At 43.8% G+C, this 27654-nt stretch overlaps 1 protein-coding gene across 3 annotated transcripts in view; it reads left to right on the top strand.

Annotated features, from left to right (window-relative positions):
* The window catches only part of SLC18A2 (solute carrier family 18 member A2), a 56433-nt gene that overhangs the window by 6487 nt on the left and 22292 nt on the right, over positions 1–27654 (top strand). For all 3 annotated transcript variants that reach the window (XM_048859533.2, XM_048859534.2, XM_048859532.2), the window contains 6 exons: positions 19287–19345; positions 20651–20734; positions 23272–23364; positions 24380–24469; positions 24575–24618; positions 24703–24763. In XM_048859533.2, coding sequence (XP_048715490.1) covers positions 19287–19345; positions 20651–20734; positions 23272–23364; positions 24380–24469; positions 24575–24618; positions 24703–24763 — 431 coding nt within the window. The remainder of the gene's footprint in view (positions 1–19286; positions 19346–20650; positions 20735–23271; positions 23365–24379; positions 24470–24574; positions 24619–24702; positions 24764–27654) is intronic.

Raw genomic sequence — 27654 nt, 5'->3', positions numbered from 1 at the left:
ACAAAGCATTATTTTTTGTGTTTTAGATGTAAACTGTTCTTTCAACAAACAGTTTTCTCTCTGGAAAGTGGTCTTTGGCTAGCTCTCTGTTATGTTATCCTGGTCAGATGGTTTTCTTTTGTTGGAGCATGCAATGCTTATCATGCATGCCAGTTATACAAACAATCAAAACATTGGAAGTACTAGATATTTCTGCTTCTGAAGTCAAAACTGATATCCCTCTTAAATCTTTGTGCTTGTCTGTACACAGAAGATGTAACAGTTTAACTAAATTTTTAGTTTTAAACTGATATAGCGATATATAGTACAATGGGGTTTGCACTGGTCAAATCATCCTTTAAATCTGTGCAAGTTTGTGTTTAGACCAACCTTTAAATAAGATTCTCTCTCATCTCATCTCAGACCTCCTTGCAAAATTTTTATGTAAATGCCTAGTGGATGTAAGGGATTTTTTGTTGCTCATCAGCAACTCTTATCAATTTATTCATCAACTGTCATAATTATGATAAAGATGGCATGTAGATTATTTCCTAGATTGATACATTTTAATTATAATTTTGCAAGGATATATCCCACACACAGACACTTTCATATAAAAAATAGTAATCTTTTAATAATATGCCATTTACAAGTATTCTATTGATTTTGTTAGTGGTCAATTTAAGTGGTCACATTGGTAATACAGTTTATGTAGTTTCTTCAGAAAAAAAAACACGTGGAAGTGCCTGGAAGCAAGGGTGTGTGCATAATTATGGGTTCATATCTGTTTGTATTTTATGAACAAAGTCCTGATGCAGCTGTGTCTTGGGAGGGGGGACATTGCTCCTGGGGAGGATACTGGATGTGGTCACTGCCGGGGCACAAAACCTCCACACAGATGGCCCTGAGCTCCTATGGATCTCTAGGGATCTGTGTGGATCTCTGGGATCCACTAGGTTTGAGAATGGTCCGTCTAGCTTATTATTATTATTTTTTAAACATGGCTATCCCCTCCTTCTCATCAGGCTGATGTCGGGAGAGCTTTCTGAGAGGTTGCACACTGAGATTTCCTCCCGGACACTTCCTGGACATTTTTCCAATGGGAGGGAGTGTTGTGAGCCATTGTATTACCTATCATATTGTATGCGGGCAGTGTAAAATTCATGTTGTCCTTAATTATTAATTTCCTGTTTAAGTGTTTGAGCCTTGTAAACAAACAGTATATTCTTTTTAAATATACAGAAAAGAATGTGATCGTGACACAATAACCCTAACTTTAATCCATTGAGTGTTGTGGTTTAATGTATAATTTTTACCTTGACCTCAGTATCTAAATACTTTCTTTTGAGGGATGTTTTAAGGAAAATATCATCAATTAATATATTCATCACCTCACAGCAGAGTTTTTTGGTGAAGAAATTATAACAGCTATTTCTCTCTCTCTCTGTAGGTTAAATAGAAAGTGTAACAATATTGATTTATTATAGGTGGAACTGGTAGCACTGCCTATGGTTGCCACAGACTTCTCCTTATAAATACCCTGTTTTCAGTTGTTAATAACTTTGCCAAACTAAATTGTTCAGCCTGAGCTTTTCCACACTGGGTGTCGTCTTCAAGTTGAATTTTTTTTTGGAAAGTTTAAATAAAAATGGTTCTGCTATTTCCAAGAACGGGATTGGGGAAAAAATAAGTTTTGTCCATGTTAAAAAAAGTCTTATAACCTTTTGGTGAGAAGCTCAGCATGTTTCTTTCTCAAAAGAGTTGCATGTTATGTTTTTGTTTTTAGATTTCTGGGGGGAATGATATTTATTTTGGGTTATTGTTCAGAATGTATGAAGAAATGTGCCCTTTTAAGCACTCAAGTTTGTACTTGATGCAACAGATAATTACATTAATTTCACTTTGCAGCTGTAACTGGCTCTCTTTTGACTTGTTTTTAGAGTTTTTCAGGATTTTTTTCCATCTTTTTTCTTTTGTGTAGTTAGAGATGGTTTTAATTTTAATTACTAGATTAGTGAATTATAAGGAGTGAGTGATGCTAACTAATGGCTTTTGTACATTCCAGCATCATTCAGTGGACAGCTGACAAAATATGGATATTCCTTAGAGAACTAGGGGTATGTCTACACAGAAAAAACTGTACCTGGACTAGCTTACCTGAGCTAGTTTACATCCAGCTAGTTTGGGAAACAGTAACAGTGCAGACAGTGCAATGCAGTCAGGATAAGCCCTGTATGGATCTTGGGTACATATTCTGTTCACTAGCCTGCTCCAAAGCCTGCACTGTGCTGTCTTACCTGAGGTTGTGTCTACAATACATTATGCTTGCCTCTGTGCTCCCAGATGGGAGCTAGGGGGAAGCCGCCCAGGGCTTCTTGCCTCAGGCAGGGAAATCCACACCCGGAGTCAGGTCAGCTGCCATGCTCCCGGCAGGAAGCTGGAACTCTCAGGGGCAGCAGGGCTCCAAACAGAGAGTGTGGTGTCCGGACAGCAGCCCAAGCTGGGAGTCTGGTGGCAGCCCAGTTTGGGGTGGAGACCCAGAGACAGCTTTCTTGTCAATTTCTGGGCTCCAGTGGAGCCCAGAAATTGACAAGAATAACATCCAACAGTGGATCTAAAGAACACAGTGTCTACACCAGTGGTCTCCAACCTTTTTACGCCCAAGATCACTTTTTGAATTTAAGGGCAACCCAGGATCTATCCTGCCCCTTCCCCGAGGCCCTTCCCCTTCCCCAAAGCATCGCCCTGCTCACTCCATTCCCCCCCTCTCTCAGTCACTTGTTCTTCCCCACCCTCGCTCATTTTCACCAGACTGGGGTAGGGGTTTGGGAGGGGGTGTGGGCTCTAGGCTGGGACTGAGGGGTTTGCAGTGTGGGAGGGGGCTCAGAGCTGAGCCTGGTCAGAGGGTTGGGGTGCAGGAGGGGGTGAGGGGTGCAAGCTTTGGGAGGGAGTTTGGGTGCTGGGGGGCTCCAGACTGGGGCAGAGGGTTGGAGTGCAGGAGGGGCCTTGGGGTGCTGGCCTTGGGGTGCTGGGAGGGGGTTCAGGGCTGGGGCTTGGGGTGCAGGATGGGGGTCAGGGTGCAGGAGGGGGTATGGGGTGCTGGCTTCAGGAGAGGGCTCAGGGCTGGGGTGTAGCCTCCTGCCGGGCAGCACTTACCTCCGGCGGTCCTGGTCTGTAGTGTTGCGTTGCTGCCGCTAAGGCAGGCTCCCTGCCTACCCTGGCCCCACGCCGCTCCCGAAAGGGGCCAATGTGCTCCTGCAGCCCCTGGGGGTGGGAGAGGGGGCATGTGATTCTGTGCGCTGCCCCTCTCTGCAAACACCAGCCCCGCAGCTCCCATTGGCCACTACTCCCTGTTCCCGGCCAATTGGAGGTGCGGGGGGCAGTGTTTGCAGGCAGGAGCAGCGCGTGGAGGGAGACCCCTGCCACGCACCCTGCCCTGGGGCTGCGTTGGCTGCTTCCGGGAGCGGCGTGGGGCTGGGGCAGGCAAGGAGCCTTAGCGGCAGCCCCGTTGCACTCCAGAGATCGTGATTGACTGGGAGATCCTCTAGGATTGACCAGTGGATTGTGATCAACTGGTTGGTGACCGCTGGTCTACACATACACACTGTGTCGCCCTAACTACACCAACATAAGTCCTTCGCCTCTTATCGAGGTGGTTTTATTATGTTGGCGTAGTAGGGGAGTAACATGGGTGGAAGGAGCATTTGAATATTGAGGCCAAACTGTGTATAGGCCTCATACTGTTACCTGTGCTAGCTAGATTCAAGCTATCTTAGATAGGCTAGCCCAGTGGTTCTCAAACTTTTGTACTGGTGACCCCTTTCACACAGCAAGCCTCTGAGTGCAACCCCCCCCTTATAAATTAAAAACACTTTTTTTATATTTAACACTATTATAAATGCTGGAGGTGAAGTGGGGCTTGGGGTGGAGGCTGACAGCTCACGACCCCCCATGGAATAACCTTGCAACATCCTGAGGAGTCATGACCCCCAGTCTGAGAACCCCAACCCATGCGCTGCTTGTGTTGTGTAGGCATACCCATTGTTTGCCATGCAAGAGTGAATAGCGCAGTCTGCTTTCAGTCTAAATCAGGGATCTCAAACTCGAATCACCACGGGGGGGTCACATGAGGACTAATACATTGGCCCAAGAGCGGCATCAGTGACACCCCTCCACCCGCCTGCCCTGCCCCCGCCCCCACTCCACCCCTTCCATGAGGCCCTGCCCCTTCCCCACCTCCAGTCCAACCCCTTCCCCAAAGTCCCCAGCCCAACTCTACCACCTCCCTGCCCCTTCCCACCCCTTCCACGCCCCCAGTCCAACCCCTTCCCCAAAGTCCCCACCCCAACTCTGCCCCCTTCCTGCCCCTATTCCAACCCCTTCCCCAAATCCCTGCTCCTGACCCGCCTCTTCTCCACCTCCTCCCCTGAGCTGCTCCCCGCTCCTCCTCCCCTCCTGGAAAGCGCCTAAGCGCCGCCAAACAGCTGTTTGGTGGTGGGAAGTGCCTGGAGGTAGGCAGAGGAGCGGGGACGCGGCACGCTGGGGGAGGGGGAGCTGTGGGAAGGGGAGCTTGGAGGCCGACAGGAAATAACTTGCGGGGGGTGGGGGGGAGCTTGGCGGGCTGCAGGAAATAACCCTGTGGGCCACGTGTTTGAGACCCCTGCTCTAAATATTGGTAAAAGTCACTTTAAAAAAGCAAATATAGAGCTAGATTGTGGCTTTTCCATAAGCCCACAGGCAGAATCTAGTCACGCTGCCACAGGAGCAGACCAGGGATCATATAACTCAGTCACAATTGATCCCTGCTTCCTCACCTGGGTTTGGAGTGGAGTGGGTAGGGAGTCATCTGCTGCAACAGGTTTACCAGATCTGGTGGGGTTTCACCGCCCCCCTCCCCCCGACTTTTGAAAAGAAGCCTAGACTGGTTTGGACATAGATGATGAAAATATTCTCCTTTGCCATGGTGTTCCCACTTCATAGACAGTGAATCATGTCCAGCTTCCACATAGTGGCAATTTCAAGTATTTTACTATTTCTTCCCTTGAAAACAGGCTCCTGCACAAGCCAATGTCAAAATCTAGGATTTATCTAGGATTCAAATATGACAGTATAATTTGACTTCATTTAGCAGATAGAGGGACAGAAACAAACATTAGACACCTACTGAATGTTTCAGAAAGCAGCCATTTTGAAGTCTTGCAATCTCTAACTGTTAGAATTTTAGATTTTATATAGAATTTCCTGCTAGGAAATTTCACACTTAAAATCCTCCCCTATGCTGGACAAGACAAGTTCAGGGCCTCATTAATATTCTTAGTGAAATAACACAAACTCATACACAAGGTTGATAAACAAATAGCACTTGCCATATTTGCAACTAACATCAACTTTTGATATATTGAACATTTACAAGTCAAGAAAGTTAAAAGTACGTGACCAGGCTATAGTTATCCCTCAATGATTGCAGCTTGAAGTCAGTGTGACTTGTGCTCCGAACTGACTTCAGAGTTGGATTCTCTAAAACTCCTAGGGGCGTAACTTTAGGCTCCTAATTTTTGAAAAATTTGGCCCATGTGTATAACAAAATGTTTGTGAACTTTTTAGATGTATTGAAGTATAAATAATTTTTCATTGTTAATACGGAAGCAATTTTGTTTTGAAGTGACAAAGGTTTTAACGCCACCAGGTCAAAGATTTTAATGCCACTAAGAGAAAAAATTTATACAAGTCAGTTTTAGCCCCTGTTGCTGCATATAGATATGTACTGTGCTTAACTTTAAAGACAAGTAATTATTTTTAAGTCAGGGGAATTATTCTTGTGAATAAAATTACATACCTGCCTAAGTATTTGCAGGCTGAGAGCCTTAATTTTCAGTATTTTGTTTTGCCCTGTAGCAGTTTTGTAAAATTCAGGTAAGATACCTTTAGCAGTAGTAGCATTTAACCTCCCACTCCCTAGTCTTTATAAAATGTAGTACATTATAAATTTTAATCTAAAATTGCAATAGCACAAATCATCAAATTAGATTTACAAAGTCTCAACCTGAATTAAATACATGATTTTAAAAATAAGTAATTTAATCATCCCACACTGTCAAAACCAGGGTGATAAGTGCTTGAAACCTTAATTATGGAGAAACCATTTACTTTCTACAACAAAGCAACATCAGGCCAAAGACTGAAACCTTTGTCCTTTAGCTCCCAAACCACAGCTCCCTAGTCCTTGAGCTGAAGGAAGTCACCATTAGCTGTCTGTTATAGAAGTGCTTTTATGTTCTTTTTAAGTTATAGACAGCGATTATAGGGTAGTGTTCTCTCTCTCTCTCACCCACCCAGCCACCCACACTAGTATTTTCAAAAGGGGCATCAAATACTCAATGCTTCAGTTTCTGTTTGCCCAATGAGTTAAGCACCCAAAATAAGTGGACATTTTGGAAAATCTTGGTTGTAGGAGCTCATCTTGTTCCCATTTAAAATAACAGAAACCCCCGGTCCTTCCCCCCTCCCGCCCTCATATTGACATTAATGGCAGCAGGATGGATCCCTGCAGCTATCCACAAACAATCATTAATAACCTTGCTTAAATCTCAATTTATGTTCTTTTAGTATAGCTCATGCATGGGATTTAACTATTTGGAAAAGGTAGTAGCAAGCTATATTTGAGCTAAAAAGAGAAAATGAAATGTTAAACAAAAGCCAGAACATCTCAGATCTGGATAAGTTTTTAATTACATGGTATTAACTCTATAACTTAAATTTTCTTTAACTTTGTAGAAAGTCTCCTTTGCATCTGATGCACATTTGGCAATTTTCAATCCAAAACATACTTTCCAAGACAAAATTACAGGAGAAATAAAAACAGGGCTTAATAATAATGGAAGCTTGTTGCTACCTTAGCTATGCAGAGTGACAGTTTGTTGGAAGAGGTAAGACCCTTAACAATATTTGGGTTTGCTTCCTGCTGCCTTATGTAGTCATTTACATAGATGTAAAGTGGGTGCAAAACAGCATTTTATATTTAGTTTACACACAGATTCATAGATTCTAAGGCCAGAAGGGACCACTGTGGTCATCTAGTCTGATCTCCTTCATAATATATGGTCACGGAACTTGCCCAAAATAATTCCTTTGGAACTATACCATCCATTCTCGATTTAAAGATTGTTAATGATGGAGAATCCACCACAAGCCTTGGTAAATTGTTGTAATGATTAATTACCCTCACTGGTGAAAAATTTACATATTATTTCCATTCTGAATTTATCTAGCTTCAGTTTCCAGCCATTGGATCTTGTTGTACCTTTGTCTGCTAGGGTGAAGAGCCTATTATCAAATATTTGTTCCACCACATGCATATGTATGGGCTAATCAAGTCACCCGTAACCTTCTATTTGTAAGCTAAATAGATTGAGCTCTGTCACTGTAAGGCATGTTTTCTAATGCTTTAATAATGCTTGTGGCTCTTCTCTGGCCACAGCATCACAGGAGTCATGTTCAGCTGATGATCTACCATTTACGTGTGTAAATGACTACAGAAGGCGTAAGGAGGTTAAGAATCAGGCCCATTCACCTAGACCAAGAGAACAGAAGTATTAGGTAACAGGGCAGCAGTGAGATGATAGACTAAATTTCCTTTGATGAAAATGGCAGAATTCTCAGAGTAAACATGTCAAAACGCAGAACACAGATAGCCTATTCTCAGTTACACCAATACTTCTCTGGAATAATGGCACTGAAATCAAAGTGTTTGCACCAGTGGGAGTAACAAAAAACACTGTTTCTGCTACCTTTGCCTTGTTTCAATTTTATTTCATTGCAACACAAAACCCATCAATGGTTTATCTCACTACCATAAGGTAATTTCGTTAATTAGTGTAAACCAGGATCTGAATGAACTCTTTCCTGCTGTTGATGAATTGGGGGGGGGACCTCCCTCGGAGCAAACCACATTTGCACAGACATACCTACTTTGCCTAGGTGATCAGTAGACAGACCTGCATTGCCAAAGTGATCATTTTGGGCTGTTGTGAGTTAAAATTTACTTTAGTGTTGGATGCAGGGGCAAGGAAATGTTATTTTCTTTATTGTATGACTAAAGGACAGGAAAAAAAATAATTAAATTCATGGAGGTAAATGGTACAGGGAATGTAATGTAACATAAAATAGAAAATAGATCATGCCAGAGTGACCTATTTTCCTCCTTTGAGAAAATAACGGATTTTTTAGATAAGGGGAAATGCAGTAGATCTAATATAGTTGGATTTCAGTAAAGCATTTGGCATGGTACCACATGAGAAATTATTAGTTAAATTAGGAAAGATGGGGATCAGTACAAGAATTGTAAGGTGGAAAAGGAACTGGCTAAAAGGGAGAAGGCAACGGCTTGTGCTGAAAGGTGAATTATCAGACTGGAAGGAAGTTATTAATGGAGTTACTCAAGGATTGGTCTTGGGACCGGTTTTATTCAATATTTTTATTAATGACCTTGGCACAGATTGGAGGAGCTAATGATACTACATTGGGAGGCATCATCAATACAGAGGAGGACTGGAATATTCTATCGGTAGATCTGGATGACGTTGAAGACTGGAGTGACAGAAATAGGATGAAATTCAATAGTACAAAGTGAAAGAATATGCACTTAAGGTCTAATAAGAAGAATTTGTGCTACAGCCTGGAGGCTGATGAGTTGGAAGCAACAGAGGAAAGGAAAGACCTGGGTGTTGGGGTGCTGATCATAGGATGACAATGAGCCACCAATGTGATGTGGCTGTGAAAAAGACAAATGCAATGTAGGCATTTCCAGTAGAGATAGAGAAGTATTAATGCCATTGTGCAAGGAACTGGTAAGACCACATTTGGAATACCGTGTACCGTTCTGGTCACCCACATGTGTGAAAGATGAATTTAAACTGGAATAGGTGTAGAGAAGCACTACTTAGGGTATGTCTACACTACGGAATAAGGTCGAATTTATAGAAGTCGGTTTTTTAGAAATCGGTTTTATAAATTCGAGTGTGTGTGTCCCCACAGAAAATGCTCTAAGTGCATTAAGTGCATTAACTCGGCGGAGCGCTTCCACAGTACCGAGGCAAGCGTCGACTTCCGGAGCGTTGCACTGTGGGTAGCTATCCCACAGTTCCCGCAGTCTCCGCTGCCCATTGGAATTCTGGGTTGAGATCCCAATGCCTGATGGGGCTAAAACATTGTCGCGGGTGGTTCTGGGTACATATCGTCAGCCCCCCGTTCCCTCCCTCCCCCCCCCCCCCCGTGAAAGCAAGGGCAGACAATCATTTCGCGCCTTTTTTCCTGAGTTACCTGTGCAGACGCCATACCATGGCAAGCATGGAGCCCGCTCAGGTAACCGTCACCCTATGTCTCCTGGGTGCTGGCAGACGCGGTACGGCATTGCTACACAGTAGCAGCAACCCCTTGCCTTGTGGCAGCAGACGGTACAGTACGACTGGTAGCTGTCATCGTCATGTCTGAGGTGCTCCTGGTCGCCTCTGTGAGGTCGATCAGGAGCGCCTGGGCAGACATGGGCACAGGGACTAAATTTGGAGTGACTTGACCAGGTCATTCTCTTTAGTCCTGCAGTCAGTCCTATTGAACCGTCTTATGGTGAGCGGGCAGGCGATACGGACTGCTAGCAGTCGTACTGTACCATCTTCTGCCGAGCAGCCATGAGATGTGGATGGCATGCAGTCCTTCTGCACCGTCTGCTGCCAGCCAAAGATGTAAAAGATAGATGGAGTGGATCAAAACAAGAAATAGACCAGATTTGTTTTGTACTCATTTGCTTCCCCCCCTCCCCTGTCTAGGGGACTCATTCTTCTAGATCACACTGCAGTCACTTACAGAGAAGGTGCAGTGAGGTAAATCTAGCCATGTATCAATCAGAGGCCAGGCTAACCTTCTTGCTCCAATAAGGACAATAACTTAGGTGCACCATTTCTTATTGGAACCCTCCGTGAAGTCCTGCCTGAAATACTCCTTGATGTAAAGCCACCCCCTTTGTTGATTTTAGCTCCCTGAAGCCAACCCTGTAAGCGCCCCTCCCAGCGTCAGAGCAATGGCAAACAATCGGGCATCTGAGAGTGCTGTCCAGAGCAGTCACAATGGAGCACTCTGATGGGGCTAAAACATTGTCGCGGGTGGTTCTGGGTACGTGTCGTCAGGCCCCCGTTCCCTCCCTCCCTCCGTGAAAGCAAGGGCAGACAATCATTTCGCGCCTTTTTTCCTGAGTTACCTGTGCAGACGCCATACCACAGCAAGCATGGAGCCCGCTCAGGTAACCGTCACCCTATGTCTCCTGGGTGCTGGCAGACGCGGTACGGCTTTGCTGCACAGTAGCAGCAACCCCTTGCCTTCTGGCAGCAGACGGTGCAATACGATTGGTAGTCGTCCTCATCGTGTCCGAGGTGCTCCTGGCCGCGTCGGCTGGGAGCGCCTGGGCAGACATGGGCGCAGGGACTAAATTTGGAGTGACTTGACCAGGTCATTCTCTTTAGTCCTGCAGTCAGTCCTATTGAACCGTCTTATGGTGAGCGGGCAGGCGATACGGACTGCTAGCAGTCGTACTGTACCATCTTCTGCCAGGCAGGCAAGAGATGAGGATTGCTAGCAGTCGTATTGCACCATCTTCTGCCAGGCAGGCAAGAGATGGGGATGGCTAGCAGTCGTACTGTACCATCTTCTGCCGAGCAGCCATGAGATGTGGATGGCATGCAGTCCTTCTGCACCGTCTGCTGCCAGCCAAAGATGTAAAAGATAGATGGAGTGGGTCAAAACAAGAAATAGACCAGATTTGTTTTGTACTCATTTGCCTCCTCCCCTGTCTAGGGGACTCATTCCTCTAGGTCACACTGCAGTCACTCACAGAGAAGGTGCAGTGAGGTAAATCTAGCCATCAATCAGAGGCCAGGCTAACCTCCTTGTTCCAATAACAACGATAACTTAGGTGCACCATTTCTTATTGGAACCCTCCGTGCAGTCCTGCCTGAAATACTCCTTGATGTACAGGCACCCCCTTTGTTGATTTTAGCTCCCTGAAGCCAACCCTGTAAGCCGTGTCATCAGTCGCCCCTCCCTCCGTCAGAGCAACGGCAGACAATCGTTCCGCGCCTTTTTTCTGTGCGGACGCCATACCACGGCAAGCATGGAGCCCGCTCAGCTCACTTTGGCAATTAGGAGCACATTAACCACCACACGCATTATTCAGCAGTATATGCAGCACCAGAACATGGCAACGCGATACCGGGCGAGGAGGCGACGTCAGCGCGGTCCCGTGAGTGATCAGGACATGGACACAGATTTCTCTGAAAGCATGGGCCCTGCCAATGCATGCATCATGGTGCTAATGGGGCAGGTTCATGCTGTGGAACGCCGATTCTGGGCTCGGGAAACAAGCACAGACTGGTGGGACCGCATAGTGTTGCAGGTCTGGGACGATTCCCAGTGGCTACGAAACTTTCGCATGCGTAAGGGCACTTTCATGGAACTTTGTGACTTGCTTTCCCCTGCCCTGAAGCGCATGAATACCAAGATGAGAGCAGCCCTCACAGTTGAGAAGCGAGTGGCGATAGCCCTGTGGAAGCTTGCAACGCCAGACAGCTACCGGTCAGTTGGGAATCAATTTGGAGTGGGCAAATCTACTGTGGGGGCTGCTGTGATGCAAGTAGCCCACGCAATCAAAGATCTGCTGATATCAAGGGTAGTGACCCTGGGAAATGTGCAGGTCATAGTGGATGGCTTTGCTGCAATGGGATTCCCTAACTGTGGTGGAGCTATAGACGGAACCCATATCCCTATCTTGGCACCGGAGCACCAAGCCGCCGAGTACATAAACCGCAAGGGGTACTTTTCGATAGTGCTGCAAGCTCTGGTGGATCACAAGGGACGTTTCACCAACATCAACGTGGGATGGCCGGGAAAGGTGCATGATGCTCGCATCTTCAGGAACTCTGGTCTGTTTCAAAAGCTGCAGGAAGGGACTTTATTCCCAGACCAGAAAATAACTGTTGGGGATGTTGAAATGCCTATATGTATCCTTGGGGACCCAGCCTACCCCTTAATGCCATGGCTCATGAAGCCATACACAGGCAGCCTGGACAGTGGTCAGGAGCTGTTCAACTACAGGCTGAGCAAGTGCAGAATGGTGGTAGAATGTGCATTTGGACGTTTAAAGGCGCGCTGGCGCAGTTTACTGACTCGCTTAGACCTCAGCGAAACCAATATTCCCACTGTTATTACTGCTTGCTGTGTGCTCCACAATATCTGTGAGAGTAAGGGGGAGACGTTTATGGCGGGGTGGGAGGTTGAGGCAAATCGCCTGGCTGCTGGTTACGCGCAGCCAGACACCAGGGCGGTTAGAAGAGCACAGGAGGGCGCGGTACGCATCAGAGAAGCTTTGAAAAACAGTTTCATGACTGGCCAGGCTACGGTGTGAAAGTTCTGTTTGTTTCTCCTTGATGAACCCCCCCGCCCCTTGGTTCACTCTACTTCCCTGTAAGCTAACCACCCGCCCCTCCTCCCTTCAATCACCGCTTGCAGAGGCAATAAAGTCATTGTTGCTTCACATTCATGCATTCGTTATTCATTCATCACACAAATAGGGGGATGACTACCAAGGTATCCCAGGAGGGGTGGTGGAGGAGGGAAGGAAAATGCCACACAGCACTTTAAGCACAGCACTTTAAAAGTTTACAACTTTAAAATTTATTGAATGACAGCCTTCTTTTTTTGGGGCAATCCTCTGTGGTGGAGTGGCTGGTTGGCCGGAGGCCCCCCCACCGCGTTCTTGGGCGTCTGGGTGTGGAGGCTATGGAACTTGGGGAGGAGGGCGGTTGGTTACAGAGGGGCTGCAGTGGCAGTCTGTGCTCCAGCTGCCTTTGCTGCAGCTCAACCATACACTGGAGCATACTGGTTTGGTCCTGCAGCAGCCTCAGCATTGAATCCTGCCTCCTCTCATCACGCTGCCGCCACCTTTGAGCTTCAGCCCTGTCTTCAGCCCGCCACTTACTCTCTTCAGCCCGCCACTTACTCTCTTCAGCCCTCCACCTCTCCTCCCGGTCATTTTGTGCTTTCCTGCACTCTGACATTATTTGCCTCCACGCATTCGTCTGTGCTCTGTCAGTGTGGGAGGACAGCATGAGCTCGGAGAACATTTCATCGCGAGTGCGTTTTTTTTTCTTTCTAAGCTTCACTAGCCTCTGGGAAGGAGAAGATCCTGTGATCATTGAAACACATGCAGCTGGTGGAGAAAAAAAAAGGGACAGCGGTATTTAAAAAGACACATTTTATAAAACAGTCGCTACACTCTTTCAGGGTAAACCTTGCTGTTAACATTACATACATAGCACATGTGCTTTCGTTACAAGGTCGCATTTTGCCTCCTCCCACCGCGTGAACGGATTTTGGTTGAATGCCAGCAAACATACACTGCAATGCTTTGTTCTACAGTGATTCCCCAGTACGTGTTGCTGGCCTGGAGTGGTAAAGTGTCCTACCATGAAGGACGCAATAAGGCTGCCCTCCCCAGAAACCTTTTGCAAAGGCTTTAGGACTACATCTAGGAGAACCGCAAATGCCAGGGCAAAGTAATCCTTTCACATGCTTGCTTTTAAACCATGTATAGCATTTTAAAAGGTACACTCACCAGAGGTCCCTTCTCCGCCTGCTGAGTCCAGGAGGCAGCCTTGGGTGGGTTCGGGGGGTACTGGCTCCAGGTCTAGGGTGAGAAACAGTTCCTGGCTGTCGGGAAAACCGGTTTCTCCGCTTGCTTGCTGTGAGCTATCTACAACCTCCTCCTCATCATCATCTTCTTCGTCCCCAAAACCTACTTCCTTATTGCCTCCATCTCCATTGAAGGAGTCAAACAACACGGCTGGGGTAGTGGTGGCTGAACCCCCTAAAATGGCATGCAGCTCATCATAGAAGCGGCATGTTTGGGGCTCTGACCCAGAGCGGCTGTTTGCCTCTCTGGTTTTCTGGTAGGCTTGCCTCAGCTCCTTCAGTTTCACGCGGCACTGCTTCGGGTCCCTGTTATGGCCTCTGTCCTTCATGCCCTGGGAGATTTTCAGAAAGGTTTTGGCATTTCGAAAACTGGAACGGAGTTCTGATAGCACGGATTCCTCTCCCCAAACAGCGATCAGATCCTGTACCTCCCGTTCGGTCCATGCTGGAGCTCTTTTGCGATTCTGGGACTCCATCATGGTCACCTGTGCTGATGAGCTCTGCATGGTCACCTGCAGCTTGCCACGCTGGCCAAACAGGAAATGAGATTCAAAAGTTCGCGGTTCTTTTCCTGTCTACCTGGCCAGTGCATCTGAGTTGAGAGCGCTGTCCAGAGCGGTCAGAATGGAGCACTCTGGGATAGCTCCCGGAGGCCAATACCATCGAATTGTGTCCACAGTACCCCAAATTCGAGCCGGCAACGTCGATTTAAGCGCTAATCCACTTGTCAGGGGTGGAGTAAGGAAATCGATTTTAAGAGCCCTTTAAGTCAAAATAAAGGGCTTCATTGTGTGGACGGGTGCAGGTTTAAATCGATTTAACGCTGCTAAATTCGACCTAAAGTCCTAGTGTAGACCAGGGCTAAGATAGCCTACCTGATGAGAGGAGACTGGAAGAGCGTGGCTTGTTTAGTTTAGCAAAAAGAAGGCTGAGAGGGGAATACGATTGCTCTCCATAAATACATTAGGTGGTAAATACCAGGGAGGGTGAAGAGATGTTTAAGCTAAAGGACAATGCTGGCACAAGAATAAATGGATATAAACTGAACAAATTCAGGCTGTAAATTAGAAGATTTCTAACTATCAGAGGAGTGAGGTTCTGGAACAGCCTTCCAATAGGAGTTGTGGAGGCAAACAACATAATTAGTTTTAAGAGACAACTGGGCAAATTTATGAGTGGAATTGCATGGTGGTGTTGCTTGTGATGGCAGAGGGCAGGGCTCAAGAGGCCCTAGGGCTCACTTTCTGGTTTATGTCTTAGGTTCCAAAAAGCTCATGCTTTAGGGTTTCAGCTGGTCACCTACAGGGGTCAGGAAGAGATCCTCCCCCACCATGAATTCTGGGTGGGGGTTGACCTTCTTCCTCTGATGTATCAGGTATGGCCATGGTTGGAGATAGCTCATTGGATGGGATGGGCCATGGCTCTAATGTGGCACCAAGGAGTCTCTCTCCCAGGTGCTTGGCTGGTTGATTCTTGCTCATATGCTCAGGGGCAGGAGGCAAACCCATGTGAATGCTCCTCTGAATTCTGGCACTTCACTGAGCTAGGACAACCAACTGTGAGGGGGGTGCAGCAGAGGGAAGTGGCATGTTAAAGGGACATTCACCCATTGGACTTTCACTCTGCAAGGTGAGAAACTGAAGCAAAGGACTTGTGTTCAAGATACTATGGGGCAGATGTTTTACTTATTGTTACTTCACTATTGTGTACTTACTTTTGAGTCATTGTTGTGGAGTTTTCCCAAATTAATAAGTTTCCTTTGGCTCTTAATAAAAGTTTTCTTTTGTCATACATAGATTTGGTACTTGGGAGCAAGAAAGTATTACCTCTTGGCACCTAGGGGTGTTTAGTTCTTTCAGATTTCTGGGTGGGGGCTTGAGCTGGATTTGTCTTGTACTGTTAAAAGGAACCCCTAGATATGGAACCTTGTTGATGACGATGCCACCTGGCAGAAGGGTTACATGAGTGTAATCACTACCAGACAATTCTGTAATATTGGCTCCATCTTGTCACTGAATCTCAGCAATTTATACATACTTTATCCATAGCTGCCTTCCCCCACTGATTAACGATAGGTATTTTTCCTGAAGTCAGAAATACTTCCGAAAGCTTTTCTAGCTGCAGAGAGCCCTTTGAAACATATTGGATTTTGTCTCAGATTTACCACTGAGCAAGTAATTCCCTACTTGTGGAATTAAAAAGAGAGTGAAAGCAAAAGGAGCAGTAGAGGTAGAAGAGATTTACAGGTCTCAGGGTTTTCCTCTGCTGTATGGTGTAGAGATATCACAAATCTGGGGAGAAAAGTCATGGGAAGGGAACAGAAGCTACATGAAATGTTCTAACCCTTTGCATAGTCACAACATTTCCCTGTACACAAAGCACCACAGAGCAACGAGGGGGAGTGGCTCAGGAGAAAGGGGGAGGAGTAATTAAAATAGTTGCTATGTGGGCTTATTTACATGTTAAAAAAAGTTTAGTAACTGATCTGATTGGAGCACATACTCCTAATCTGTGCATTGTAAACTCTGTTGGAGGGGTCACCTATAGGGGTCAGGAAGAGATCCTCCCCCACCATGAATTCTGGGTGGGGGTTGACCTTCTTCCTCTGATGTATCAGGTATGGCCATGGTTGGAGATAGCTCATTGGATGGGATGGGCCATGGCTCTAATGTGGCACCAAGGAGTCTCTCTCCCAGGTGCTTGGCTACAGATCAGGACCTAATGGTTGCACAGCAGCTATTAGCACACATCTGCTATTTTAGGAGGATGTGCAGGTGTATTAAGAAAAAAGAAAAGGAGTACTTGTGGCACCTTAGAGACTAACCAATTTATTTGAGCATGAGCTTTCGTGAGCTACAGCTCACTTCATCGGATGCATACCGTTTCGGTATGCAAATGATATGTATCCGATGAAGTGAGCTGTAGCTCACGAAAGCTCATGCTCAAATAAATTGGTTAGTCTCTAAGGTGCCATAAGTAGTTCTTTTCTTTTTGCGAAGACAGACTAACACGGCTGTTACTCTGAAAGGTGTATTAAGAGAGGACCAAACAGGAAGAGACACTGCACATCTGTAAGGTATGGATGAGGGTTTTCCCAAGCTTATTTGTTACCCAGCCCTTGCCTTCTAGTGAGTCAGGAGCCCCATGCCAAGTTGGTGATGCTGCATCAGATCAATATCTCCCCAAACCCTGGGCAAGATTTCAGGCAAGCCTTTCCTTTCCCTGTGTAATTTCGATAGTGGAGGGATCCAGGGCTATAGTAACTTGAGCCAACGAACACATCTTTCTTCACTGATCATCCAAACATGTTTTTCTCAGAACAACTAGTGTCGGCTTCTTATATATGGATTTCCTTCCCATCTGTTCCCTTTCCTTACCTTTTTTCTTATTGCAGTACCACCAAGGAAGCTGGTGTTCAGACCACCAGCTAGGGATAGAAAAATAAAGTCCAAATCATAGGTTTTTTCACAAACTTTTGTTCAGGGCTTGCTTTATTTCCAGAAAATGTAAACTCAAAATCAGAATAAAACTCAGACTAATAGCTAATAACCCTTTCTACCTTCAGTCAGCTGGGAAAGAATAGGGGACACAGCCTCCACTGCCCAGATCAGCCTGATGGTAGACAACAACCCAGTAACATACCAGACACCTATATACCTTGTCACTCTCCCAGAGACCCCATTGGACAGTGTCTGGTACTTGCACATACTACAAAATGGTGCCTGCCCTGAAAAACTTACAATCTAAGTAGACAAGACAGAAAAAAGGAATATTATTCTCATTTTACAGATGGGAAACTGAGACAGAGATAGATTAAGTGACTTGTTCAAAGTCATACATGAAGCCTGTGGCAGAACTAGGAATTGAACTCAGATTTTCTGAGTCCCAGTCCTGTTACCTAATCCTAAAACTAACCAATTTGCTTTAATTGTTATCTTAATACCTAAATAATTGTGCCATATTATTTTTAATATAGGAGAAGCACTTAGAGCAAATCTCCCCCTTCCAATCCCCATTGCAGATTTTTATTTCATATTCTACATTTCTTGCATATACAGAACTCCCACTGATGCTAATGGGAGTTCTGCACATGAGTGAGTGCAGCATTTGCCCCTCTAAGACAGGTGTATTTTCTGCAGTCCTTAATTAAGGAAGATTCCTATTAACAATTAGAGTTTCATTTAATTCAGGGCCATGCCATTTGGTCCATATAACTCAGCAGCATTCTATTACTTAAAAATACAGCACACCGACTGAAGGAAGTTCTACAGTAGCTGAATGAGCCTTTTAAATGCATGGCCTCTCCCTATCACCTTTCCATCTTCTCTGCCCACTTCCTTTTCTCCTTGTCCCTTTCCCCCTTCTCTGAAGTTTGCTTCTGTTCTTTATTTTATTTTAAAAAATCAGTTTTTACATAAAATAAGGATAAGGCAGAAAAAGATTTAAAACTATTTGAATTTGTATAAGCAATTTTTTGTAAACTGTAATACAAATAATTGATATTTATTTTAACTACTCATATTATATACAATCAAATGTTTCAAGTAGAGTTAAGGTTAGGTAGCAAATGGTTAACATTATGAGAAGTTTAAGTATAGTTCATTGTGTTTGTTTTCCCCCTATATATTAAAAGATTTAATAAATAGTTAAAAGGAACAAAAGTTCTACATTAGAAATTCTTCCACTGTTTTGCTTGCAGTGCTAAACTGATCAAGCCTACCAGTTTAAGGACCTGATCCTTGCAAGTCATTGGAAGGGTCATTCAGCACTCCTTAAGAAACAATCAGCACTGTGAGGTTTTGGAGCCCTTAAAGGATTTCTTTACAAATACATTTGAGGCTCACATAACAAGGCTCACATACCATGGAAATACTCATTTTGATGAAAAAGCCATTTCTTTGTAGCAAAACATTGCCAATGAAGAGTTTTGACCAGCTGTATTCATATTCCTGAAGCCTCAGGAGAAGCAAAGTGTTATTTTAAGTCTCTTTGGGCCCGATCCTGCAGTTCTAGTGTAGGCAAAACTCCTGATGAAGTCAATGGAAATTTTTCCCAGGTAAGGGCTAGTAGACTGAGTCTGTCATTGGCCTGACCATATCTCACTGCAGTTAGTGGGACTGTTCTATGTGCTCTTTCTAGTCTAGTTTCAGTGTATAGAGAAGAACAGAATAGTTTCTTAACCAACAGTGAGATATTAGTAGAATATTTCAGAGTTCAATATGCAGAGCCAAATTCTGCCAGGCTTACACTCCATGCAACGTCTCTGAAGCCCAGGGGGATTGCAGAGGATATAAATATAGCAGAGTTAGACCAATAGAATTATAAGGGGCAAGTCATTTGAGATTTCTAATACAGAATACAATCTATTGAATGAGAAGGTATGTATGTGGCCAGCATACATTGATTCAAATCCAAAACCCACAAACCGAGCTGCTAAGTTTTTGCAATTTTCTTAATACATAAAAGCAACCGTCCTTTGCCTTCAGCAAGGAATTCAACTCAACAAACCTGTTTTAAAGTGTGCATGAAAAAGTACCATTCTTAAATATATTTGTGTTGACTTTGTTTTCCAGAATAGGTTACCAGATTCCAATGTTTGCTGGCTTCTGCATCATGTTTGTGTCGACAATTAGTAAGTGCCTGTTTTTTGCATACTTCGATGCAGATGCTGCATTTTTCATAAATAACCCAGCAGACCTGTCTCTCTCAGAAGACTCCATGTTTATATGCTGGAGGAGAGGGGGACCTTATTTTCAAAGTAAAATATTGGGATGCCTGTTACAGGAAGAAGTTGGTGCTGAGATTTGAATGCATGTCTGGAGGGATTTTGGTAGGCATCAAGTAGGTGTACATGAGCTGGTAGGAGAAAAGGATGCCTATTCTTTCTCTTCATCTGGGAAACTCACCTGACTTGTTTTCTGCCACCCTGTGGATTAGACTATGGCTCACGCTAGCACAAATCATCAGTAACTCTATCAAAGTCAGTGAAAACTGGTGAAAGTACAGAATAAGGCCATAAGTGCACAGGAGGGCTGGTTCAAGGGCTTGTGCAAGGTCAGGGGAGGAGGTACTTGAGACTCATGTGTGTTCAGCCAGCAAGTTATCAGCTTCACCAGCTCAGCTGGTTGGGTACTCCTTCAAGTGGCCAACTTGCAGATTTTGTAAAACTGACACAGGAACAGGCCCTGAAAGAGTACATTCCTTGTTTTCAGGGACAAGTGTTCACCCTACACTAATGCCAGTGGGGAGTCTTTCCAGAGTAGAGTGTAGGATCCGGTGCAATACCCAAGAGGCTAGACAGTGCCTTTAAATACAGCTTTATGCAAGAGGCAGTGCACAGATGCAGTCGTCCAGGGGCAGCACTGGGAGGCACTGTGCCTCACAGACACAGTTTCTCTGGTGCTCCCCTATTAGGAGGAGCTGTAAGTTGCTAGAGCCCTGACAGGGGTGCCACACATTCCTCTGCATGTCCAGCCAACTATGTGAGGCAGAACACGGTGGGAAGCAGAGTAGAGCCATTGCTGAGCCTCCCTTTGCCCATTTACTTGTGGGAAGGAGCATCTGGGGTACAGCCCCTGCTCTCCCCGATGCCCGGAGCTGCAAATTGGGCCATGCTAATGCAGCAGTGCAGGGAGATGGGGTGAAGGCAGGGGCAGTTGCATTAGACCAGTGCATATTCTAACCCTTACTCATTAGTAAAGATAGCTTGAATACATTTTTTTTCTGTGTTACCAGGAGGCTTAGATGTGGAGAAACGATTCAACACTGACAAATCTAAATGTAATAAGAGAAAATAATGTGGTTAGCATTGAAAGTGACAACAGTGACAGAAAACACTTGGCTGAATGGTGTTTTCATGATTGTTAAAATATCTTTAACTTTTTAACCTCGTTAGATTTAACTTGATTTTTAAAATCTACCTCGTCCTTTTCTGCAGTGTTTGCCTTCTCAGGAAGCTATACATTACTATTCATAGCAAGATCTCTTCAAGGAGTGGGTTCTTCCTGTTCTTCTGTGGCCGGTAAGAATGAAAGTGTATATGATAGATTAAATTAACTGTATTTTAGCCTGTCATTCTAGTGACAGTCATTTCCTTAATTGTGTATTTTGTCTGGCAGTTTCAATAATTAATGTAGAATTCAATTACATTCATTTTACTTTATATGCAAGAGGCTGGCTGAAAGTATCTCAGAGAAATGTCACTTCCAAATTCTTTGGTATTTGGGTCACGTTACTGTAGAAGACTAAAGATCTATGCTTTTTCGGATACTTGTGTACAAGTGTCTTTAGATTTTTTTAATTCTTTTTATCAATGTAAAAGGTCAGCAAGAACAGATGTCTGCACTGAAGGCTGGTAGCTTGCCACTTCCCATTATAAGACCTTGTTTTCAGTTGCTTATAAATTTGCCAAACCTTAACTGTTTGGGCTGAGATTTCTATGCTAGGAGTCTGCCTAAGGCTGAATTTATTTATTTGTTTATTTAGAAAATTTTGCATCAAAATAGTGCACAGAATGAGGGTCTGAATAAGAATGAGGCTAGGGAAAAACACATTGTTTTGACCATTTAAAAAAAAATCACGTCATCAATTTTTTAAATTTTTTTTTGTTACGAAAAGCCTCCATGCTTTGGAACAGGGACTTGAAATTTAGCAGTGAGTGGCCTTTGTGTCAGGGATGTGCCTTTGCCATCTTCATGAAAGCCCACACAAATTTAGTCAATTTAAGTCTTTGCAAAATTGCAGTACGCACATGCTAAGCAAAGACTTGTTAAGAGGTTGGCAGCTAAATTCCATGAAGACTCCATCTGCACTGGGCATGCTCCAGCCCAGGGCTAAGCAGGACTTTCCTGAAGCTCTGGGCTGCTTGGGTGTTCAGGGCCAAAGTCTGGACATGTGAATCAATGGCAGGGAAAACCATCTTTTCTATACTTTCAGTGATGCCAGCAACATCAATTGGATGAGGAGTCCAGGGGGAGGGGCACTAGGACTTGCTGGGCAAGAAGACTAGGAATGGGAGGAGAAGCCTAAGAAGGGGCTGTCTATGTGAGGAGAATGTAACTGTGATGAAGATCAAGGGATAGAAAAGAGACAGGACTGGGAGAGGAACAGGTTGGAGGAGACAGGACAGAAAGGGTCATGGTTGGCAAGGAATGAGAAGAATAGTCTATGCCAAACTATATGCCAAAGTGTCCCATCTGCCTTTAGTGTTGGTCCACATAGACTCTCTATCAGTTAGCTCAAGTGGCAGAAGTCTGTACAGTGGCTCTAAAGGTTCCAGCGTTGCTGGTGACCCCTTTGCTTGTCACATGCCACCTGACTCATGAAGGAATTTGTTTTTTTTCAGTTTGCCTTTGTAAAGGAAATTAGAGAAAAAGAACATTAAGATTGCAAAATCACACTCAAAAAATTAGGAAATGACAGAATTAAGATTGCCTGCATGTAAAAGCTTTATGATGCAGTCTTTAAGTTACATGATCACATACTATTTTTTCCACAGAAACCCTACCACATTCAGTACACAGGATTGACCTACTCTGACCCCAGCCTCACTTGTTGCAGAAGTTAGAAAATGTAGTGAATCAGATAAAGGATTTCAGGCAGACAAAGAATAGACTCATGATTAAAGTAGTTGAATGCTGCCCTAGAGAATTGAATTCTACCCCAGCTTTTGCCACACAGTTCCTATGTGATGCTAGTCAAGTCACTTAAACCAGACTTTTCACAAGTGGTCACCAATTGTGTGTTCCTCATTTTCTGAGCACCTGACTTGAGACTCTGGGGTCTGATCTAAAGTACTGCTGAACACTGGCAGCTGCAACAGAATTCAATGGGAGCTATGCATTGAACATATCAACTGCTGTATAGTGCTAAGTACTCTGAAAAAGTCAGGTCCTAGGCATCTCAATTTGGGCACCCAAAATTAGCAGATACTATTGACCACAGAACAGAGGTCAGTATTCCCTCATTTTAAAGGGGTGTTCTGAAACTATATGCATTAATGTTTGTGAATTCTATAATGACGAGCACCCTTGAAAAGTCCATGAAGAAATTAGTAATTCTGTCTTCAGTCAGGATTTGAATTGTGTACAGTAAATAAGGCCGAGGACCACACATTGAACAAGGAGTAAAGAACATATTGACTAGCTGCTCACTCAGTGAGCACTCGCCATGCGGTGCACTACATGGAAAAAAGTAGTATCTGATCATGTAATTAGTGACTGTATCATAATGAATACATAGAAGGGGTCCAAAGTAAGGTTGCACAGGCAGCCTTCGTTCTGGCATTTCCCATGAGTGCTTGATTTTGCAACCTAATAATGTTCTTTTAATATAGTTTTGGTGTGTGTAATGGCATATATAATGAGGCATAACCTTATAAGCCATCTATGCTTGCAGGACTTCCTTTGACTTCAGTGGGAGTTACACGTGGAGGCATGCATATATATACACACACAGAGTAAATGTCTAATATCACATCTTTCTAATATTCAATAAACTGGTGTATAATGAAAATAAGTTATATTATAGAACTGCCTAATTTTTTTTTTTTAATTTTAGGGATGGGTATGCTGGCCAGTGTTTATACAGATGATGAAGAGAGAGGCAATGCAATGGGAATTGCATTAGGAGGACTGGCTATGGGAGTATTAGGTCAGTGAGATGAAATATTAATGGGAACAAAAACAAACAAAAAAACCCCCAAACCAACCAACTACCTGCCCCAAATCCAAAAAACCCACAATGCACATCTGTAGTGTATGGATGTTATAGGAGATTCCACTCGGTATCTCCCCTCTATGAAACAGGATTTTATCATCCTATCTCCAGTTTATATTAACAGTGCACACTAAAAATAGTTTTAAAAAGTTAAAATAAATTTAATATGCAGATACATTTTGCTAAAGGAAGACAAATCTTGTAACTTTCAAATTCTGTCACCAATCATCTCTGATTCAGAATGCCTCCCCTTAGCTGTGTGCTGGAGAATAGTGATTAACATCCAGAGATATCATTGTTCATTCTCAGTTACATAGGTGGCTTTTAAGCAGTGCAGCTGCAGTTTGTTTGGAAAAGCCTTTGAAGTTAGAAATACAAACACTATGGGCTATGTTCTCATCCACATAAATCTATCTTTAAATCCAAGAGTTGAACATAGATCTGCCAAAGGTTTGGGCCCATCCTGTTCCAATTAAAGTCAGTGGCAAAAAATCTTCCTGACTGCACCATGAACAGGCTCTAAGATCAGTATTTCTACCAAACTCATCCTCATGAGCACCTTTCAGATCCTTTGTCAGGTTTCTAGCATTCTTACTTCCATAGGGACAAAATCCTGCTTGCCTTATTCACACAGATAGTACTAGGGAAATTAGTGGACCTGACTGTGTGAGTAAAGCAAGTGGGATCTGGCCCATGCTTGACATTTCTTGTTTGAGCAATGTTTGTAGACTGCAGACAACAATCCCTGGGAAATTATCTAATCTAATCTATTCTATCTAAATATGTTCCTTATACTGAGTTATAGTGCTTTGGTTATTTTAATTAATGACCATTAAGACGGATGGGAATTTTAGCATTGAATTTCAGTGTTAAATGAACTGGTTCTCCAATATGCTGAAATCTTAAAAGAAAAAGGACCATGAATGTTTTCCTTGTTTTTCTTTCCTAGTGGGTCCACCTTTTGGGAGTGTGATGTATGAGTTTGTGGGAAAGACAGCACCTTTCCTTGTGTTGGCAGCATTAGCTCTGTTAGATGGAGGTCAGTAAATACTAACATTCATAATTCTGTTTAATTCATTCATTTTTACTGTGTAGTATAGCCACCATCTTAAACAACAGCTACAGCATTGATTTCTTTTTGCAGCTGTTCAGTTATTTATTCTACAACCATCCAGAGCACAACCAGAAGTAAGTACCACCATAAAAAACGACTTTATATAATGGGTGATGTTTTGCCCTTCCTAACCTTGCGATTTTGTTATTGTCTGACAGACTCAAAAAGGGACACCATTACTGACTCTCTTGAGAGATCCATATATCATTATTGCTGCAGGTACAGTTTAATTCTTATAGAGTTTAATTCTGACTGTGCTTTTTTGCTGTACCTTGAATCCCGGACTGCCTTACTCTGGCCCTGGTTACGAATAACTTTCTACCAGTGCATCACAATTATTTGCAATGTTAATTTAAAACAAGGTTCCAGGAACAAAATAATTCATGGACATTCAGATGGGCTTAAGATGCAAGTCTTGGATTCACATCGGACTTTGACCTTCCTAAAGAGCAGAGATTATGGTTCACATCCATCTCTGCGTAGGACTATGTAAAGCATGCATTGTTCACCTGAGAAACTTGAAGGAAAAAATACTTATATCAGTTAGGCTTATGTCAATACACACTCTGGTCAGCTAAACACATACGTAACTCTTTTTCAAAGCCTATTATTTACTAGGATAAATGCTTTGCAATAAGGAAAACTCTAATGGAATGGGAAGGGGTTAAGTGAGTTCCGCTGACTCACTGAGGGTATGTCTACATTGCAACCAGGGATATGAATGGCAGCTTGTGTAGACATACCTGCATTAGCTGTACTCTAGCTAGCTCATGAAAAAATAGAAGTGAGGATGCCACATGCGGGCTTCTGTACTAGCTCCATAAGCAAGTACATACCCAAGGGGGTCAGGGTACGTTTACATGAGATGCTATTCACAATCTCATACACAATGTAGGTGAATCTTGAGTCAAGAGACAATTGTGCCACCTTGATATATGTGAAGTGTGGCTGTCTGGGGAGAAAGAAGATCCAGCATGTTGCTGAGCAGTTGTGAGGGAAGATTTATCAGAGCATCCAAGCCTGGGGAAAAGGATTAAGATGAACTTTGTTTTCATTAGAAATGGTGTGAGTTTGGATTGTACCTAGAGAATGAACTATGTTTATAGGATTTTGGGAGAGGCGCCTGCTCGCAGATAGCTCAGGGTCTAATGGTAAGTGTCATTTGCTATTACAGACATTATTGATTTGATTAATCTTTCCCACAGGAAGCTATATAACTGGCTGATATAGCTATATAGGCCACACCTTAGGCTCAAATAAGTTTGAATTTTCCATTCTCTCTCTCAGGGTGCTATGCTAGGCGGAATTGGGTGGGGATGCCACTGTTCATTGTGAGCCCACTGGGAACTGTCAGGCTTGCAATGTACAGGAAGCTTATGGAGTATAACCGACTTGTAATCAGAATTACAGAATTAGCTACCAAGGCAAACCTTTCACTGCAGCTCCAGTGGGAAGCCTTGCTAACCACAAGTAAAAGTCATGAGCATTTTAGGAGTTATAAATGTACTGACACTTTTAAAATGTTTTCTGCATTCTCATTTTGGAGGTATTAGTTTCACAGTTATAAGTCTAGACTCCAGGGCCTCTGCATGTAAGTCAAATTCTTGATTCGTAATTGTCTACTTTATAGTCAAAGGTATATGCATTTCTCTAACTAGTTTGGCTTATCTGTAGCAAGAGGCTCTATGAAAAGATCTCTTGATATTTCTAAGAGGTGCTTCTCGTGCCTTGGTTTACATCCAACAGAGCTTAAGCTCAACCATGGAAAGCTTCTCCTTGCTCCTGTTGCTGTACCTTATTCCTTTATATATCGTATATTCAGTTATCACTCCTTGTTGCTGGTGGGTTCAGCGCTTTTATTCTAATAAATGTCACAGCAAATAGGATGCCAATACAGTCATTGGAGCACTGGTACAATATGGTCCTTATGGCCAGCTCTGATAAGCAACTGGGCTGTAGCATTTGAATGATTGTCAAGTCCCATGTAGAATGCATGGAAACAGTCCAGTCTGGAGATCATAAAGGCACGGATAACTGTGGTAGGGCCCACAGAGAGAAATGGTCACAATTTTATGCCAAATAAAAATGATAAAAGGCACTTCTGGGTCCCTAATTGCTTCTGAAGCTCCAGGTGGCTTAGGTAGCCAGAAGTACCTCCGGAGTGCACACCCCATTAATGTGAGTTGGGTAGATCCTCTCAATCATGAGGGCAGACGCTATCTAGATGCTTTCTTCAGCTAACGTTTCCATCTTGTCTGGATTAAGCTTCAGTGAGCTCATTCTATTTTGAATCCCTATTTTGGTCAGCAGCCAGGAAAGCAGGAACAGTCTATACCATTGGGGTTTAAAGAAAGATCTAGAATTCTGTGTCATCCAAATACTGGTGACATCGCACCTCAAACTGCCTCAATGTTTCCTGCAGTAGCTTTCACACATGGACAGTATATAGCACATTCAGGGATGACAAATTAGAGTCATATCATGAGAAAGCCCTGAAGAAGGAAGAGGGGTATGTGTGTATGTGTGTGTGTGAAAAAGCAAATAGATACCACCTTCTGGTATCTGTGTCAGAAGCAAAAGCCTGGAACCAGACAACTATCAGATGGTCTGCAGTCAAGCAAAAAAAGCTTCCTGGTCAATAATATCAGTGGCTACTGACAGATGATAAAGAAACATCCATGGATGTCATTTCTTGGAAGAGATCAGCCAACACGGGAAGTGCAATCCCTGTATCATATCCAGATCTAAAACCTGATTGAAAGGATCAAAGAAAACTGAGCACTCCAGGTGGATGAAGTTGCCTTGACAAAGTCAAGTTGCCTTAAATAACCTGGTCCAAAACCAGAATAAGTGAAATACCATGATAGTAAAATTTTAACATCAAGATGTGGTTTCTTGAGCAGGGGTCTGACAATTTTCCATTTGAGGAAAGTATCTTTAGGAGGGCGTTAATGGTCTCCACCAGTAATGCACCCAGTGCATCCCTACTTGATTTTGTCAGCCATGAGGAGCCAGGGTCCAAACGAATGGTAGCAGTTTGAAGTTCTCCCATCACCTACAGGAACTTTGCAAGGCCAACAGGAAATAATTCAGGAAGAATGTGGCATATG

This window comes from Caretta caretta, chromosome 7 (genome assembly GCF_965140235.1).
Source record: "Caretta caretta isolate rCarCar2 chromosome 7, rCarCar1.hap1, whole genome shotgun sequence".
Lineage (NCBI taxonomy): Eukaryota > Metazoa > Chordata > Testudines > Cheloniidae > Caretta > Caretta caretta.
The sequence above is the reverse complement of the archived record's forward strand: the minus strand, read 5'-3'. Positions and strand labels throughout refer to the sequence as shown.